Source organism: Asterias amurensis, chromosome 5 (assembly GCF_032118995.1).
Source record: "Asterias amurensis chromosome 5, ASM3211899v1".
NCBI classification, from domain to species: Eukaryota; Metazoa; Echinodermata; class Asteroidea; order Forcipulatida; family Asteriidae; genus Asterias; species Asterias amurensis.
In genome coordinates, this window is record NC_092652.1 from 15,896,594 (window position 1) to 15,914,944 (window position 18,351).

The 18,351-nt window shown below is 37.0% G+C and overlaps 1 protein-coding gene across 2 annotated transcripts in view; it reads left to right on the forward strand.

Annotated features, from left to right (window-relative positions):
• The window catches only part of LOC139937746 (uncharacterized), a 112,640-nt gene extending 95,062 nt beyond the window's left edge, over nucleotides 1-17,578 (forward strand). For both annotated transcript variants that reach the window (XM_071933036.1, XM_071933037.1), the window contains 12 exons: nucleotides 462-623; nucleotides 1,553-1,692; nucleotides 3,413-3,536; nucleotides 4,340-4,587; nucleotides 5,273-5,447; nucleotides 6,120-6,281; nucleotides 8,140-8,279; nucleotides 9,442-9,565; nucleotides 10,327-10,577; nucleotides 11,548-11,716; nucleotides 12,952-12,978; nucleotides 15,225-17,578. In XM_071933036.1, the coding sequence (XP_071789137.1) occupies nucleotides 462-623; nucleotides 1,553-1,692; nucleotides 3,413-3,536; nucleotides 4,340-4,587; nucleotides 5,273-5,447; nucleotides 6,120-6,281; nucleotides 8,140-8,279; nucleotides 9,442-9,565; nucleotides 10,327-10,577; nucleotides 11,548-11,716; nucleotides 12,952-12,978; nucleotides 15,225-15,430 (1,928 nt within the window). In that variant the 3' untranslated portion in view covers nucleotides 15,431-17,578. The remainder of the gene's footprint in view (nucleotides 1-461; nucleotides 624-1,552; nucleotides 1,693-3,412; nucleotides 3,537-4,339; nucleotides 4,588-5,272; nucleotides 5,448-6,119; nucleotides 6,282-8,139; nucleotides 8,280-9,441; nucleotides 9,566-10,326; nucleotides 10,578-11,547; nucleotides 11,717-12,951; nucleotides 12,979-15,224) is intronic.
• Nucleotides 17,579-18,351: the final 773 nt, after the last annotated feature.

Sequence of the window (18,351 nt, forward strand, 5' to 3'; positions counted from 1 at the left end):
TAGTTAATTCTTTGTTCAACCCCCCCCCCAAAAAAAAAAAATTATCAGCAAAATATGTTTGTGTAACCTACATTGATTTTTTTAAATGAAATTCAATGAAAATTTTAAATGATTAAGCAAAATTCACCCAGTTGTAATCTTAAAGGCACTGTCCAAGCACTTTTGGTAATTACTCAAAATAATTTTTCGCATAAAAACTTACTTGGTAACAATCAACGGAGAGCTGCAATACAAACATTTTGAGAAAACGGCTCCCTCTGAAGTAACTAAGTTAGCTTGCAAAATAAAAGTAAAACACGTAATTTCGAGGCATATTTGTGTGGATCATTGTATTCTACTGTTAAAATGTCTTTTTAACCATATGCAGTTTATAACAAATGGTTACAAACACTTTTCATCAACCAACTCACCCGATCCAAGGCAACGTGTCCCAACGTTTTTTTCTTCAAATGTATCTTTAGGTGAGGCTGGTGGCTGTGCCATGGGATGGTTCAATATGAAGAATATGTGCTACAGAGGGTTTGGCTTCTCTCCGCCCACTGCTAAAACATGGAACGAAGCCGAGAAGGATTGTATCTCAAATGGAGGAAACCTAGCCTCAGTAACCACTCAGTACGTTCTATGTAAGTATTATCATTACCTACATACATACATACAACTAAATATTTATAAAACGCCTTTACATCAAGATCAAAGCGCTGAAAAAAGCAAAACCAAGGGAACTATAAATACAACATATTACATCTGATACAAGTGAGTTTTGAGAGATTTTTTGAACAATGGCAAAATTTCTGCTGCGTACTGGGAGGTTGTTCAATATTCGCGGAGCAATAAAGGAGAAAGTCCGTTTGTGAGCAGATGAGAGTGTTCTGATGGTTGGGTGTTCGGTTAGTTGTTTGATGTCAGAAGCTGATCGCAAGCTTGAGCATGGCGGTTGGTAGAGAGCAAGGCAAGATGATTAGTAGCCCGGTGTTGTTGATACTATAGTGACATTGTTGAAAATGACACACTTTCAAGTAATGTAGTTTTAGAGAAAGAGGATATTTGTCACACACACAAAAATTTAACGGCAGTGGACACTATTGGTAATTACTCAAAATAACTATTGGCATAAAACCTTTCTTGGTGACGAGTAATGGGGAGAGGTTGATGGTATAAAACGTTGTGAGAAACAGCTCCCTCTGAAGTGCCATAGTTTTCGAGAAAGAAGTAATTTTCCACGAATTTGATTTCGAGACCTCAGATTTAGAATTTGAGGTCTCGAAATCAACCATATAAACGCACACAACTTCGTGTGACAAGGGTTATTTTTCTTTCATTATTTTCTTAAAGCTTGGATGACCAATTGAGCTCACATTCTGACAGGTTTTTTATTTTTTGCGCATTTTGGGATACACCAAGTGAGGACACTGCGTATACACTGTCTTATGATCATCATGGTTCAGAGAATAAACTGCTTCTATTTCGTCGGGGATGTGTATTATAATAAGTACAAGCTTTGGGATTAAGAATTGTTTTGTGCATCATACTTTGTACCTTTCATACTTGCCAGCCTTACTTGAAGCATTGATGATTGACTCTAGACGTATGAATGCCTGGATTGGCCTGAACAAAAAGACATCAAACAGTTATGAGTGGACTGATGGAGCTACCTTTGAGTTTGCCCATTGGAAACCTGGATCACCTAATACGGTAGATACAAATTCATGTTGTGTTTCTCTCTAAACACCCTCCCCCCCCCCTCACCCACTCCCCCATAAAGATTATCTCATGGGCATGTCATGGCCAAGCGGGTAAAGGTCAAGTTTACCTTGAAATTTTGGAACCGTTTATTCCTTTTTAAAAGGAGCGTTTTTGAGATTTCGTTGAAAATCCGCAGAGGTTATGTCCACGTGAGAAGAATGATCCATAGTTGAATACTACAATCTGAGAAATGTATCTATAGTAAAATTTCTCTGATTCAAATTTGGGGGGGATAAAAACTATCTTCAAGTAAGCGCTAATCCTCCAATCAGATTGGCAGAATGGAGTGGTGATAAAAACCTGTATTGCACGGCTAATATCACTACCATGCGTCTTGTGTGTTCTATGTCATGTGCCAAGTTTGCTTGAAGATAAATACGTTATCACACGCGCGCTCATGTTCCGTATTCCACTCCCGCTTGTGTGATAACTTATAATATCATTTAACATAACCACCTTACTTTAAAGAGAATTGATTCTCATAATGCTTTAAACTATTGAAGCTACTGTACTTCTAACAAAGTAAGTTTTTGTTGCCATGGATTGTAAGAGTGATCACCAAATTGATACCTATGGCTTTAAAGGGAGTGTGTACCTTTGGACAATTAGCTCTTGGTCCAATTTTGTAGAGCTGCTTAAGCAGACATTACTGTTAAAAGAATGTCTGCTTAGCAAAAATAAGCAAAGCACTAGTCACAAACTACATATGTGCATAAATACGGTATTTTGGCTGATACCCTTTTTTTCTTGGCAATTTTTTCTTGGTTTTGCACTAAAGCTGTTTTTTGTGTCTGATGAGCAGCTCTATGAAGTTGATTCCTGATCTGCCGAGTGTAGGTTCGAGTCCCAGTCGTGACGCTCATGTCTTTGAGCAAGATACTTTACCATAATTCCTTTGTCCTTTGGAAGGGACATAAGCCGTACATGTAGGTTCCCATGAACTAGGATTGGTAGTGCTCGTTAAAGTACACAGAACACTTATCGTTGAAGAGTTGTGGGGTGTTTGTAAAGATAACACATTTAGAACTGAGCGTTTACTGGAACATGAACTTTATTGTATATTTGGTTTGCGGTAACACCATGTGTGTTTCTACTTGCCAGGTAGAGTTGTTCTTAGGGAAATGTCTTGCTTTATTCTACTGCCATGGAGTAGATAATCGGAGGTTCGGGAGACTTCTCAGTTCTGAAAAGAACTGTCCTGCTTTTTAACTATTACCAGGGCGGATGGTATAGAAATTAGACTGGACTACTACTTTAGCTTATAGGATGGTAATTAACTGTACTGCCGCGGAGTCAGTTCTGAAATTGGTCTCAACGTTTCGACTAGCTTGCTCTAGTCATCGTCAGGAGACTGACGTGAACTTTATTCATAACTCAACTCCATGAGCGCGTAGCAAGCAATTTGCAGTTAGCGCCCTCAGTGTTGCATTAGGGAAGGTAAGCAATACATGGAATAGCAAAGGGTTTGTAAACAAAAATAAGTAGGATTTGACCCCGGTGTTTCTGGTTTACATGGCTAAGCACTCATGCTTACAGGTTTCCTCCCGCTTATGAGCTACAGTGATTTATGAGGTCACTTACAGTACATGTATGAGTCATCCTTGTTTTCATTACCAGAAGTATATGGTTTTAATAATAATTCTACTTCTTTGATTCTATTTTCAAACAGAACAATGCAAGTAAATGCGTCATGATATTGAATAATGAGGTGTCACCTGGTTTGTGGAGCAACTTCCCATGTGGGGATGGTCAACGTGATCCAAGACAGGGATATTTCTGTCAGAAACGAGCAGGTGAGATTCATGAATTGGAATGCAGTAAAAATTTCTCCGGGTAGTGTGGAAGTGTCGTGGCCAAGCGGTTAAGAGCACCAAATTCAAACTCTGGTGTTTCTGATCAGCAGAGTGTGGGTTCGAGCCCCAGTCGTGACACTTGTGTCCATAAGCAAGACACTTTACCATTGCTTTGTCCTTCGGATGGGACATAAAGCCGTTGGTCCCGTGTGTTGAGCAACGCACGTAAAAGAACCTAGTGCACTAATCAAAAAGAGAAGAGGTGCCCTGGTGTTCCTGGCTGTGGCTGCTGAATGTGTTGTTGTACCTTGTTAACCCTTATAAGGTGCTATGTACATAATTGGGTCTCAGATAACTTCAATAACCTACATGTATCTTTCTGAATTTTTTTATACAAGCGCCTTGAGTACCTTGTTTGGTAGATATGTGCACTATATAAAGACTTTAATATTATTAGTGTGTTTTCATCAGCATTTTGTGTGGCTTGACCACAACATCTCTTTTTACTAAATGACCAACATGGCTGCCAATTAAGCCCACTTATAAGCATATATTTATTGCAAATTTGTGACATCACAATTCGTATCACATTAGCATTCGCATTCGCAGGAAGTATGAAGTTAATTTTTTAGTTGATCTTGTCCTCTGTATCAAAAGGGAATCAAATCTTTTTTTCTCCACAGCAGCGCCAGATTGGCCACAATGATTAGATTGGAAGAAATACTTTGGACGAACAAAATCTTCCAGTTAAATCTTCTGACAAATTCAACTCAAATTTGATTTTGTTTTTCTGCTTTACCCAGACCCGAATCTCCCTCAGGAACCATCCGGCAAATCATGCTTTAGGGACGGCTACTTCAGCTATAACGATAATTGCTACAAGGTGTTTGACAAGCAGTCCCAGCAGATGAACTTTACTAGCGCCCAGAGTCAGTGCCAAGCAGACGACGCAACTCTTGCTGTCATTACTGAGGGATTCAGCGAGGCTTTTGCAGAGACACTCTTGTACTACTACGGCATACAGGATGCATGGATTGGACTCCAGAAAACTGTAAGGCATTTATCTGAATCCATTCTAGTCAATTTTTCTTTGTTCACCCCCATAATAATTTGGCATGTACCCAGTCAGTTTTCCTTGTGGTTTATTAATTGATATTTGATATCTGAAATAAAAATATTGTATCCCTGAGCCGATTCTTCCAAGGTTGTATCGTAAAAACTTGGGTGTGATCCCTGAGACCCTGACTACACAGCAGCTAACGGTTGTATGGCATCTGATGACGGCTCCTCCAAACAAAGATGGCGACAAAATGTATTGGGTGCGTTCGATTAGCTTCCCTGTGTCGGCCCGCGGTGCTCACTCAGGTGAGCCACTGGCAAGATCTAATCGAACGTTCACTCGACCTCTCATGGTGATGTCATGCACCTGGGGCCAGCCCCAAAGTGACCCACTCCACAAGCAGGGCACTTGGGGCTGACCCGGGTGAGCCCCTTGAATGAGGTCAAAGCCATTTGGATGTACCGTGGGCAGACTGGGGTCGACTGATGGAAGCTATCGGACGCATCCAGAGATAGCTCAGTTGGTAGAGCACCAGCATGTTAAACAGGAGGTTGTTGGTTCAAACCCTGCTCTTGTAAATTGTTCTTTGTTTGTTCAACCCCAAACTATTATTTGTAACACTGAATTTATAACCCGATTACAAACTGCTTCTTTTTTTCATCCTCAAAACATGCAGGACTATCAGCAAGCTTTCTCTTGGGTAAACGGTGAGCCTCTCAATTATAAGAACTGGGCTCCCAACGAACCCAGTAAAAACCCTGGTGAAGGTTGTGTACGAATCAGCGATGCCAATAGCTGGGACAATGTTGACTGTAACACAAAGCATAACTTCATTTGCCAGTCGGGCAGAGGTGAGAAGTTTACTACATGCTCTTTTGTCTGATAAAAGTCTTTTGTCTTCACCTCAGACCTAGACGTTGCCATTTGTTTAAAGTTCTCTTTCATGTCACTCTTGTAAAATATACACTACTGTGTTATATAAAATTCTCTTCTTGTCTATTTACTGTTGTCGTCTTCAGTTAGCCTGGTATTATATTCTTCGTACTTTGTCGTCAGCATTTTGTAATGTCGCTGCTCGTTTTGTCTGTATTGTCCTTGTTTCTTCATCGCTGTTTGTTGTTTGTCTGTATAAAGGCTGTTGTCTACAAGCCTCGGTTTACTCTAACATCATCATGCTCTCACTCCTCTATTGTTGAAGTTAATTCCTAGTTATTGTTTTATTATTATTTGCTATATCATATTTGTTTTTGTAACTTTTTTACGCACTTTTGATTTTGTTACATTTCTATGTACTGTTTAATTCTCATAATTGTTTTTTTTTCCAAACAACAGTATGGAATAAAACGTACTATTGAATTGAACTGAATTGAATATAACATTTTTTATTTTTTATTTTGAGTTATTGGGATTTGTGCAACATTGAATGAACAAGTATCTTGAGTACACACAGGTGCACAGCTTTATAATGGTTTGATTTCTGTAATACTTAAACATATCTTCTTTTTCCATACTTCTCATCTTAGACCTAGCTGGTGGTTGTGAAAAGGGCTGGTACAACATGATGAACAAATGCTATGCAGCATTTGGAAGCACTGAACCCACATCTAAGACATGGATTGATGCTGACCAAGACTGCAAGTCAAAGGGTGGTCAATTGGCTACAGTCGAGGCCCAGTATGTTCTATGTAAGTCCTAAAACTTAATCTTTGTTGGTTGGTTTTTTTTTCATACCTGACATTTTTAACTTAAAGGAACATTACAGAACTGGTTTTTGCTAAACTAAACAGTTGCAGGCAGTGTAAGCACTTTATTTAATCTACCATTACATAAACTGTCAAACCTATAGAAGTTTGAGATCGATGGGCCATCTTGGTCACGAGAAAACAATGGAAAGCCGATTACACATTTTGTATAGCACCAATTTAAAAACAAAATTAATAAAACGCACACTGAGCGATAAAAACTCCAAACAGGAAATCAGTTTTATTTGTTTCTCATCAAAGAGGACATTTCAGACAGAAACATTTCAAGGGATGTTTTCTACTATCATTGTTCATGTCATTAGACCATGTAAAGTTTTATGTAAATCTGAGGTCTTTAGACAAGTTTTTTTTTTTACAATTCTGTAATGTTCCTTTAATTAGGATCTTCCTTTTTTCACTTTTCAAAGATGACTTCTGTTTGCTCTGTTATTTACAAAGCTTTTTATTCATATTGAATAATTCTCTTAAAGGAACATTTCAGAATTGGTTTTTGCTGACAAAACAGTTGCTGGCAGTGTAAGCACTTTATGTAATCCACCATATACATAAACTGACAAACCTGTAGAAGTGTTATATCGATCGATCATCTGGGTCACGAGAGAATAGTGAAAAAACGATTACAAACTCTGCATTGCATCGATGCCAAAATAAAAATGAATAAAACGCTCACTGAGCGATAAACTCCAAACGCGAAGTTAGATTATTTATTTCCCATCAAATATGACATTTCAGACAGAAATATTTCAAGGGATGTTTTCAACTATCATCATCATTAGACCATGTAAGTTTTATGTAAATCTGTGATCTTCACGATTTTTGTTTCTTACCAATTCTGTAACGTTCCTTTAAGGGAAGCATTTTTAACTTAACTTTCTGTTCTCAACTATCTTATTGCCTTGCTGTCATATTGCATTATTGTGGTTTTTATTGGGTGGCTCGAACACTTTTTATTTTGTGCATTGTATTCTTTTAACATTTTATACTGATTTCATTTTAAATATTTTTCTTTGGTGGTTCATTTGGTAACTTTTTCAGGATGTTTATATTTTACATGGGTTTTTTTCTGTCGTGATTGATTGCTTAAACACCTGATACTTTATATTGAATCGATTGTGGATCTTATTTTTGACTTTTTCATGATTTTAAATGTTATACTTTTTGGGCACTATGTGGATTGAGTTTTCATTTGTGTTTGTTTTTCCCTGGAATAAGTGGGAATAATTCTCTGGGGTTTTCCTTCTACGTCTGAAACTGAATTGACCTTCCATTTCTTCTCCCCATTGTGTTCTTGGCTAGTGATTACATTCGCCTTTCTAAGGGTCCTTGGCTTCACAACCAGAATAAATGAAATTAAATGATATGAAATGAAATGACATTAAAGATGCTATGTCAGATTTTTTTCCGATTTGACTCCAAAATTTTGGTTTAAAATTCAATAGCTATTTTGATGGGGGTCGAGAAAGTTACAAGCTTTCATTTGAGCCATTGCTCGAAAAAGTCCGCCAATTATTAGTAGCAGTGAAATAAAGTGCTCAAAATTAGTTTTTGTTGGGATCCCGACAATATATCACGTGACCAATTCTTATGTCTTTTATAAGAAACATTTTGAATTTTTGTCATGGTGCCTGACCATTAAAAGTAAAAGTTAAACTTTTTTTTGTTAGAGCAGGTGATACTCTTTGAAATACCATTCACTCAAACAAATCTATTTTTTAATGTTTGGGGCCAAAAATCTGACATAGCATCTTAAAGTTGAGTTTGTCTTGGATTTTGTTTTCAGCGTTGCTTGAAGCTATGATGTTTGAGATGAGGCATTCTAATGCATGGATTGGTCTGAACAGGCGATCATCTGGAAACTATCAATGGGTCGATGGAACACCTTATCGATTTGGACACTGGCAAAAAGGATTCCCACAAGATGTAATATTTCAACTTTCATAATTATCTACAAGCGATTTTTTTTTTAATTAATAAAAACAATAATTTTCTTAATAAGGAATAATTTTCTTAATAAGACGAAAATTGTTTTAGCATGTATCAGATTTACGCGAAAACATATTGCTGTGTGATTCTTATGGTTTTTTTTCTAAATAACTTTATGACTAATGTACCTGAAACTTCTACAGGTAAATTATATTACAAACCGTATTTTCCTGCGGATAAGACGCGTCTTATCTGACTTCTTTTACCCCAAAAACATCCTTGCGTCTTATCTTTCGGTGCGCCTTGTCCACTGACGATTGATTTTTTTTTATGATCACTGCGTGAAATAAAAAATACCTTCATGTCCAGTTCAAATCAACGGTCTTTGTGTGAAGAATCCTTACTCAATAAAGCGGTCAAACAAGGCTATTCAGACACGTTTGAACAATGCCGCAATCCCCAGACGGTCCTTTTATTCCAACAATGCCGCAACATGTTTGTTCCCCATGACCGTGCTTTCATTCCAACAATGCCGCAATGCGTTTATAGCTCTCGGTCCAACAGACGTCGGCGTTGTACAAACGTTTTTCTGTGTGGCCGGGGATTCGTTCCGAAAACGATTGACAATCAATAACTTCATACAAACGTCATTCACCCAACCGCTATTGTGTGGTAAACTTCATGTATAGCTCCATTCACAGTGAGTAAGGATTCATGTTTGATGGCCAAAAACTTGATTAACAAAAGGTACCAAAACCCTTGTTGGCGCTGTAGAAAAATTAGGATGCTGGACCCGGTAAATGACTATTTAATAGTTCCTTTGCATAACGCACAGTGATGATGGTGAGCTGATGTCCAGACACATTTTTGCGCACCAAGAACAGCTGTCGTCCAATGATCTGCTTGCGTTTGCCTCAGTGAGGGCACTGTTTGAGAGTGTGGCGTCATACGCAAGTGAATCTATGTTGATGACGTGACCTGGCTCAAAGCCAGATAATAAAGGCACTGGTCAGGTCTGGTAAATGTGAAAGACCATATTCTCACAATTGGTGTATCCCAACATATGCATAAAATAACAATGGCCATTTAGAGAACTACCTTTCTATCCCTTATAACTTCCTGTATTATTACATGTTAATGTTTGTGTTATTTGATATAGATCGCTGATAAAAAGTGTGTGATGATTGTGAATAATGAGTTAACACCAGGCTACTGGGTGAACGTGGCTTGTGGAGAGAATCCTCGTGAACCAAGAGGGGGATACTTCTGCCAGAAACCCGCTGGTGAGCCCACTAGTTACTATATCATTAGAATCAATATTCTAAGACTTGAATGTTTGCATGGTAGGAAGACAATAAACACCAGAAATTTGCCGTTGCACCATAAATTATTGAATAATTAATAATTAAACATGTGGAAGTGTTGTGGCTGTGAGCGGTTAAGAGCACCGAATTCAAACTCTGGTGTTTCTGATCAGCAGAGTGTGGGTTCGAATCCCCAGCCATGACACTTGTGTCCTTAAGCAAGACACTTAACCATTGCTTCGTCCTTCGGATGGGACGTATAAAGCCGTTGGTCCCATGTGTTGTGTAAACGCATGTAAAAGAACCCAGTGCACTTATCGTAAAGAGAAGGGGTTTGCCCCGGTGTTCCAGGCTGGATTGGCAGCATATTGCGCCATAGCACCTTGTAAACCATTACATGGTGCTAAGGATTAGGTCTCATAACTCAAACGTCGTCCCACTCCTTGCAGTAATAATACCTGGCGCTTTGTATCCTGTGGCAAAAGGCGCGTTACAAATACAGTTATTATTATTATTATGTATTTTCATATATTGAAATATACAGTTGTGCTCTTTATATTATGACCAGCTTGAGAGGAGAGCCTCCTGACAGGCTTCAGGCTCCAGTTGTTTCTTTTTCCTTCCTCTGTATTTTCACTTTCATTGCTGTATCTTTAAATGTTTTTACCAAATTAACGTGAATTGTTGTACTCTTTATCTATACGAGAAATAAAATAAATATATATATAAACATTCCTCAGATCCTTCACTTGACCACAACCCGACCCCTGACCTTTGCGAGAAGCCAGGTTACTTCAGATACAGGGGGCTTTGCTACAAGGCGTTCCCCAGTACGAGCATGTTGATGTCGTTTAATGATGCCCAGTCACAGTGTGCTAAGGATGGTGCTAACCTGGCCACAGTCCACGATGGCTTCATACAAGCTTACATGGAGACACTAATGTTTTATTTCGGTCTCCAGGATGTTTGGATTGGCTACCAGCTGAAAAAGGTCAGAAAACTTTGAAAACAAACGTAGAAATGAAAAAGTCAAATTCTGGGGTAGAATTTGCATGATGTAAAGTTTTGTTTGTTGGGGGAGGAGGTTTGCTTAGTGGTTTCTTTCGACAGAAATCTATCTCAAATGGAAACCCTTATGTTTTACATAAATCTTAAATTTTAAATGTGGCAAGAGGCTGTAGGACGTGGACACAGGAGATTGGCGCGACGGAACCTTGCTGTCTCTGCGGTTGATTGATTGATTGATTATCTCAAATAATTTAGGGTCGTACAATGAAAACTTTTGAACCTGCAACCTCCAGATTAATGTGCAGGCACTCTACCAACTGAGCTATTTGGCTCTCATTTTGGCGTTCTCACTATCTTGTCAAAATCTTTGCTGGGGGTACATGCCAATCAGAAGCCATTTAATTACATGGAACCACATCAAGGGATTCAATTCAATTCAAGTCAATTCACAATTATTTCCACAAAAACATTTCCACAAGTTCCAGATCTTAGTTGTAATGCATACATGTATATATAAACGACAAAAAAGGAATAAACTAGAAGGAAAGCGCGTGGAGGGATCACACCCAAGTTTATGATACAACCTAGGAGATAGCAGGTGCGGGATCACCTTTTCAACTTTTTCAAATGTCAGATAAAAAACACAAGAGAAACTAACTGGGTAAATTTTCAATTTGGGGTTGAAAAAAAGAAAAATTTATATCAGCCGGACTTATTCTACAAAATCCAGATTAATGTGTGGGCACTCTTACAACTGGGTTATCTACCCCTAATATTGGCAGGCAGTCACCCTTTTTAAAACTTACCCAAATTTATTTCGGCAGATTTGGTTAAACAAATTGTAAAATTCTACTTTGAACTGTTTTATCAATCACTACTAGCTCTAATCTTACATTTAAAATGTGTAAAATTCACAATTAATTTGTCCAACATTTTTTTTCAATCTTTGACAGGGTGCAAGTAACTTCACTTGGATCGATGGTGGAGCAAACTACTATCAGAACTGGGGTAGGAATGAACCGAGCTCCAACAAGGGGGATGGGTGTGTCCGTATCAGTGAGGCTCAGACATGGGACAGCACAGACTGTAACACAAAGCATAACTTCATCTGTGTCATTGGTGGTAAGTTTGTTTCTTTTTTACAGAATTCAGTCACAAAATGATTTGACCTTCGGTCCACAAAACTTGCCAATTTGAAATTCAAACCAAAGGTATGCTTTCTCTTTAAAGGCACTGGACACTTTTTGTAATTGTCGCAGACCAGTATTTGCCGTTTGTGTATCCAAACATATGCATAAAATAACAAATCTTTTGAAATTTGTACTCAATTGGCCATTGAAGTTGCAAGAGAACAATGAAAGAAAAATAAACCTTGTTGTCCAAATTGTTGTGCTTTCAGATGCCTAAAAAAGGCTTCAGGCCTGAAATCTTTTAATATTTTAGAGAGAATTCATTTAAACCTCTTTCTCAAAAACTACATTACTTCAGAGGGAGCTGTTCCTCACAATGTTTTATACCATCAACCTCTCCCCATTACTCATTACCAAGTAGGTTTTTATGCTTACAATTATTTTGAGTAACTACCAATAGTGGCCAGTGCCTTTAAGGATGAATGCAAAATTAAACAGTTGGTAACTCAAAGTCAGCCTCTAGGATTTTTTAGTTTTTCCGAGGGTTATCTTGGGCTCAACCTCGAGTTACTTCAAATTACCAATTCTGCATTTCTCCATAACAATTACTCGGCATGTAGAATCTTGATATGAATTTTACAATGACTTGTGGATATAATGGCTGTCTTGAACTGGTTTGTCTTCCTAATTCTCTGATGTTCCCTCTCCCACCCCATTTCCTATCCTTACCCAATCTACCCTCGTCTCTCATCTATTCTTCACATGTTCCTTGTTGTATCCAAACCCTCTGTCAATCATCTTCATTCAGGACTAATAAGCTTTAATTGCTATTTTAGCCTGTAGGCCTATACATAGCCCGGTTCATACTTTCTGCGAATGCGATACGAATGTTAACTTCACAAATTCGCAACGAATAATTTGCAGGGGGTTGAGTTGTGCTCAACTCTCTTGCGAATATCGCAATGAAAACAGAGTTGTGATGTCAAATTCACGTCATATTCGCATCACATTCACATTCACCGGAAGTAAGCATTAACCAGGCTTTACATGTTTATTTTATTTTTGCCTGTCGCTAAACTTTTGTTCGCAAGTTTTGTTTCTTCTTGTTGAGTTGGTCAAATAAATAATAGAAATAATAATAATATTAATAAATTTAAGAGATACCTTTTTTAATGTCATCACATTCTTGCAAAGTTTTGATCTCTGATATTATTTTTCTTATCTCAGGGAAACCAACACCTGGAAAACAAACTGGTAAGTTTGATAATCAAACTTTTATTATTATCATTACCATAACTGCTTATGGACAGAGTCATGTGTAAATGCTTTTTCTGTTTTAATAATTGTTTAATCATATAATTACATCTTGTTTGCTATTACGTTGCTTTTGTTTTTGTGATCTATTTTGCTCTGTATTCCCATGAGCGTTTTTTTTTTGCAGGTTTTTGCGCAGTATAAATGTTCAATATTGTTATTATCATTGTCATCATGAGTTGTACTTTTAAAGTTTATATTCATTGCAGGGTTTTACCTTACATCTTGTCCGTTTCCTTTGACAAAAACACCCATTTCTGCATCTTATTCACTTATTTTGAGGATTTTAAGGAGTTGGTAATTCTAATGTCCTTTTTTAGCCTGAACAAAAATTGTTGAATCACTCAGTCTACTTCACTCTATTTACCGGTAGAGTCGAATTACTAATTTGCATATTCCCTATGCCATGCCGCGAGGCAATAATAGTCGTCCTCTTTTCTCTTAGCCGCAAGTGGGTGAGGTTGTGGTAAACATTCTGTGTCCAACAGTTCACCGTTTTTTGTAAAGATAAAATCGCCTTACCCTTTTTTTGCTGAGAGTGATTGAAGACTAGAGTTATGGAGTTGTAGAGTTGTTGTTGTAGAAGAGATTTTTGAGATGAAATAAATGATTTTATTGAGTTTAAATTATGAGTAGCTCGAAGAAATTGAGGAGTACTGGGGGTACCCAGGACAGTTGGGCTGCGGTATTCGTTGGTAGACCCATTCCACACTACTGTGGGGGGGGGGATTTTATTACTTTTCCAAAATTTAAGTAATTTGTTTATATAGCCCTGTTACTGGGTTTTATTGACACATTAATAAATACCTGGGACAGTTCCCAGACTCTGATTGGTCAAAACTTGATCAAGTGGGGATGTATTAACGGGTGATAATAGACCGGCTTTGGAAAATAGCGAATAAATGGCTCCTAAATCAGCGTACATTGTGTTCTGTGAGTGTTTGTGCATTGCTCTCTGTCATCGCATGCTTATTCATCTGAGTTTCATCGGCACTTACACGCTGTAAATGTATCAATGCATAAAGATAAAGCTGCATGGACATGCACATTTTTACGCACAAAGAACAGCTATCATCGAATCATTTGCCTCCCAGTGAGGGCGCGGAAGAGGAGGGAGCCACCAAAAGCTGGAGTTATCATCGACAGAAAAGTCACAACATTTTTAGCCGGTTATTTTGTTGAAAAGGTATTTAATAACGGGAATTACAGTGCACGGACCCGGTCTGGCTCAGTCCATTAACAGAGCCGGCCACTAGCCAAGGTCATTACCACGCAGTGAAAACGGTGTCCACGCACTGTTATTCCCTAATTCGTTTTCATCATTGTTTTCACAAAAGTATCCTCATCATTGCTTGTATTTTACATATTACTGAACTTTTTAAAGTAATTGTGTTTAATTCTTTAGTTGTTTTACAAAGTAGCCTCTTAATAGCATCTTCTTGTCAGTGTTTGTATTTCAAAAAGGCCATATTACTATTTTTTTTAAGTAATCTTCCATTCTTCAGTAAATTTATGAAGTTATCACTTGAATAGTATTTTATTTTTATTTTTAAATAATTATTCTTCAGACAATACAATAAGTAAAAAAAACAAGCAGAGGCTGTCCAGGGAAGGGCAAAAGTTTAAAAAAAATAGAACTCATAAAAAAGGATGTGCCCTCCCAAACCTTGCTTGAAAAAGGAAAAAATTACATTTGTTTCGCCTTGTCATTGCTTATATTTTACAATATTTACTGTAATTTTAAGTTATTTTTCTGTAGTTTTATGAAGTTACCTCTTGATATTTTATTTCATTCCTTTTTTTTAAACACTTTACTGTAATTTTAAGCAACGTTTAATTTTCCAGTAGTTTATGAAGTAACCTCTCTCGATAATTTTCTCTTGTCGTTGCTTTTATTTTACATTTTACTGTAATTCTAAGTTATGTTGAATTCTCCAGTAGTTTATGAAGTAACCTCTTGATAGTATCCCTTGGCAGTGCTTGTATTTCACATAAAACTGTACTTTTTTGGTAACGTTTATCTCTTCCACATAGTTTTATTTAAGTAACGTTTGGTTCTTCCGAAACTTAAATGCATTGAGCAATTTAAAATTCTTACTTAATATATGTTTGTGTGAAGCGCCTTTTAAGGTGGATTCTGATCTATATAAGATTTTTTTATAATTATTATTTGATTTCTAACACAGGTTTAGGTGGTGGTGCAGTAGCAGCAATCATCTTATCCATTCTGGTAGCGATAGTCTTCATCATGGCGGTTGCGTACTACCTCGTCAAGAGTAGACAAAGCCAAGCACCTACAGACGCAGAACCTAAACTAGGTTTTGATAATGTGCTGTACACACCCTCGGCTGATGATACTCAAGTGGAATCCAAGGGTGCTAGTGATGCATAGTACAACAACAATCCTCCATCTTGGTCAGGTTCCTCGTATTGAATAACAATAATGAATGCCAATAATCATTTTGCTAACAGGAACCAGACTATTTTGTTCTTCCAGCATTGATTTGGTAACATTAATATCAATGGGAAAAATTCAAGATGGCTGCAACATGATAAAACTTATTGATCATCAATCCAATGCATTTGATATTGCTGGGTAGCCGTCAGTGCAATGTTTTGTACATGAAGACATGGAAAAATCGTCATATTTTCAAATTTTTGTGCGAGTAAGGTGTCTTTCTCACTGATGTACACAATTTCTGCCAGAACAGCATGACATATCAATGTGTAGAAGACTGACCATGAATATTTACTATATAGAAACTATAAAGAAATTGAAAGTATGATGCAGACAATAGGTGAGTTTAAGTGTGATAGATGCCGAAACTGCTTGGTCTAGTTTTAAATGTGTTCAATCGGCAAATGTTTTTGACAGAATGTCGGTTTTCACTTTCGGTTTAGTTTCAAATAATTAAAAGTTAAAAAATGTTCATGCTGATTAGTCTGGGAAAGTGTGTGAGTCATTGAGAAAGACACTTAATTCGCATAAAAGTTAAACAAACAATGGGTTTTCTTTGTGTACAAAACCTTGGGCTGCCAGCACCCAAGCAATGGTGGCGCAGTGGCAGCGTGCAGCACTGGATTGGTCTATAAATCTAGGAAAAAATTTCATCATATCCAAAGGAACTTATCAACAAATGGAAGTAAAACATTAGTTCATTTGCCATCGAGGGATACCAATCAGACATGGTTGTGTTCAAAATATTGTCATGTGCCTGGAAAGATGTTATGAAAGTTTTTTCAAAGATTTACTGGACAAATTTGGAAACTAGGCTAATGCATTGTGTATAACATAACATTTTGGGCTGGTAGTACGTTTCTGCTTAAAATAATAACAATAACTATTCAATAACAATGATGTTTCATATTCCCTTGCTTGAAAATTGATTGCATTAAATGCGTTGATTTTGTTTTTAATACATTCACTATGGTTAGTACTAGATGAACCAGCATTATGTCAAACTAATTTTTTGTTTGCTTTTATATCTAAGGTTCTTTAAAAAAACATTATAAATTCTTAACTATTCTAAGAATGTTTTGTTCTGATGATTTATTTTGTATAGAAGAATAACATTGAACATGATTTGTTTTGCCTATAAGTATGCATCTTTGTGGTGCAACTAACATTATCGCATTTCTATTATTGAACACTCAATGGTCAAATGTGTACAGTTGTTGGAAATCTCATGTTTATATAACATTTTTTGTTTCTTATTTTGGGGCAAAGAGAACTTACTTTGATGTCCCCAAATAGTGACATGTAGGCTGAAGAAAAAGTAGATTTAGTTGTAGCTTCATTTTAACATAAATTTCAGTGACGCCCCAATTCTAAAGAGTAATGTAGTTTTAGTCTCAAGTATGCCTTTATTTTATACCTAAATTTCATAATAAGGTATGTGAGGAGGTGTGGCCTGATATTTTGTGTTTTGTGCACACGGTCAATTAGTAGTGTGTAATAAAACAAATATTTGGCTATAGGGACACTGAAGATTTGTCTTTTGAAAAAGAAATGATGAAAACCAAAGCAATGGCAGCCATTTTGAAAAAATTTGAAAATTGCTTGTTATTCTATATTTAGTTTTTCCATGCTAGTATCATCAAAGGCACAACTCCACCTCAATAGTTTCCATCCATTTGCCCAACTGTCTTGAAAAGACCCTTAAAATTAATTCCTCCATTTTTGAGTGTCTATTATCTAGCTTTTACTTAGTGAAATGTTTTAGGGTCAAATCGCCACACCGCTTGAAACACTACACGGAGATTTAAGGTCTGGTTTTCATTTTAGACAATAATTCATTTATTAGAAAATTGTCCAGTAGTATTTCATGGTACATCCACTAGCATGTTGACAAAAAGAGGCTAAACACATCTGCTTTTATTAAGATATAGATCATGTTTGTTAATCTGGTTCAAATTGTAGCTGATATCAAAAATAATTAACCGACAGAAAGACGAAAAAAAGTCTCTCTTCATTAGTAATCATTCCATTACAAATATTAAACAATGCAATAAAAAACAAATATAAGTGTTAATAAACACAGATTAAATGAGGACAAATGTGTTTCTTTATTTGTGTCCACAAGTTCAGAACTAGGCCAGTGCGACTAGTGTCGTAGTCCCGACTATTGATTGCTTAGTAGAAAAGTGACTATCGTTTTTCAACTACTCAATTAATCGTGCCACCTCGACTCCATCAATTTGGGCAGTTGGGTCGGCGTAGTGGTTTTTTTTCTTGCCTTCCACCTCTAGGACCCCAGATTGAAGCACATCAATGCTGGCAAACCAAGCAGCAGAAAATAATCTTACATTTCCAAGAATGCACTTGCATTTAAAAAACATAAAAAAACACCTATTGAGTTTAAACACTGATTTTATAGCGAACACAGCTAGTGGATTACAAGATTTTTTTCTTTTTTCAAATCCAAAATTAATGTACATAATACTTGCATGTTATTTCAGTTACGTTTCACTCCTAAAAAGCTAGGATCTTCTTCAGACTGGTGACCCTATCCAATGCTAAACTGCATTTTATACCCTTTTCTTAGTGGTCATAGAGGGCGTGGTAGGCGTGGTTTGGACTAGTTGGTCATAAAATAATGTTCTGGAGCTTGTATGCCCAGTCATCGCCTTCTCATGTAATATGCAACGACACTATGTAATATGTAAAGTAATGTCCTCATTATTCATATCCTCATTAATCTTTGAAAAACGAACCTCAAAATTCATGATTATCAACAGCTCAGATAGCCTTGCTCAAGGCAGTCGCATTATTCGCTCCGAAAAGACACCGCTGTAAACCCACCCGTATACCCT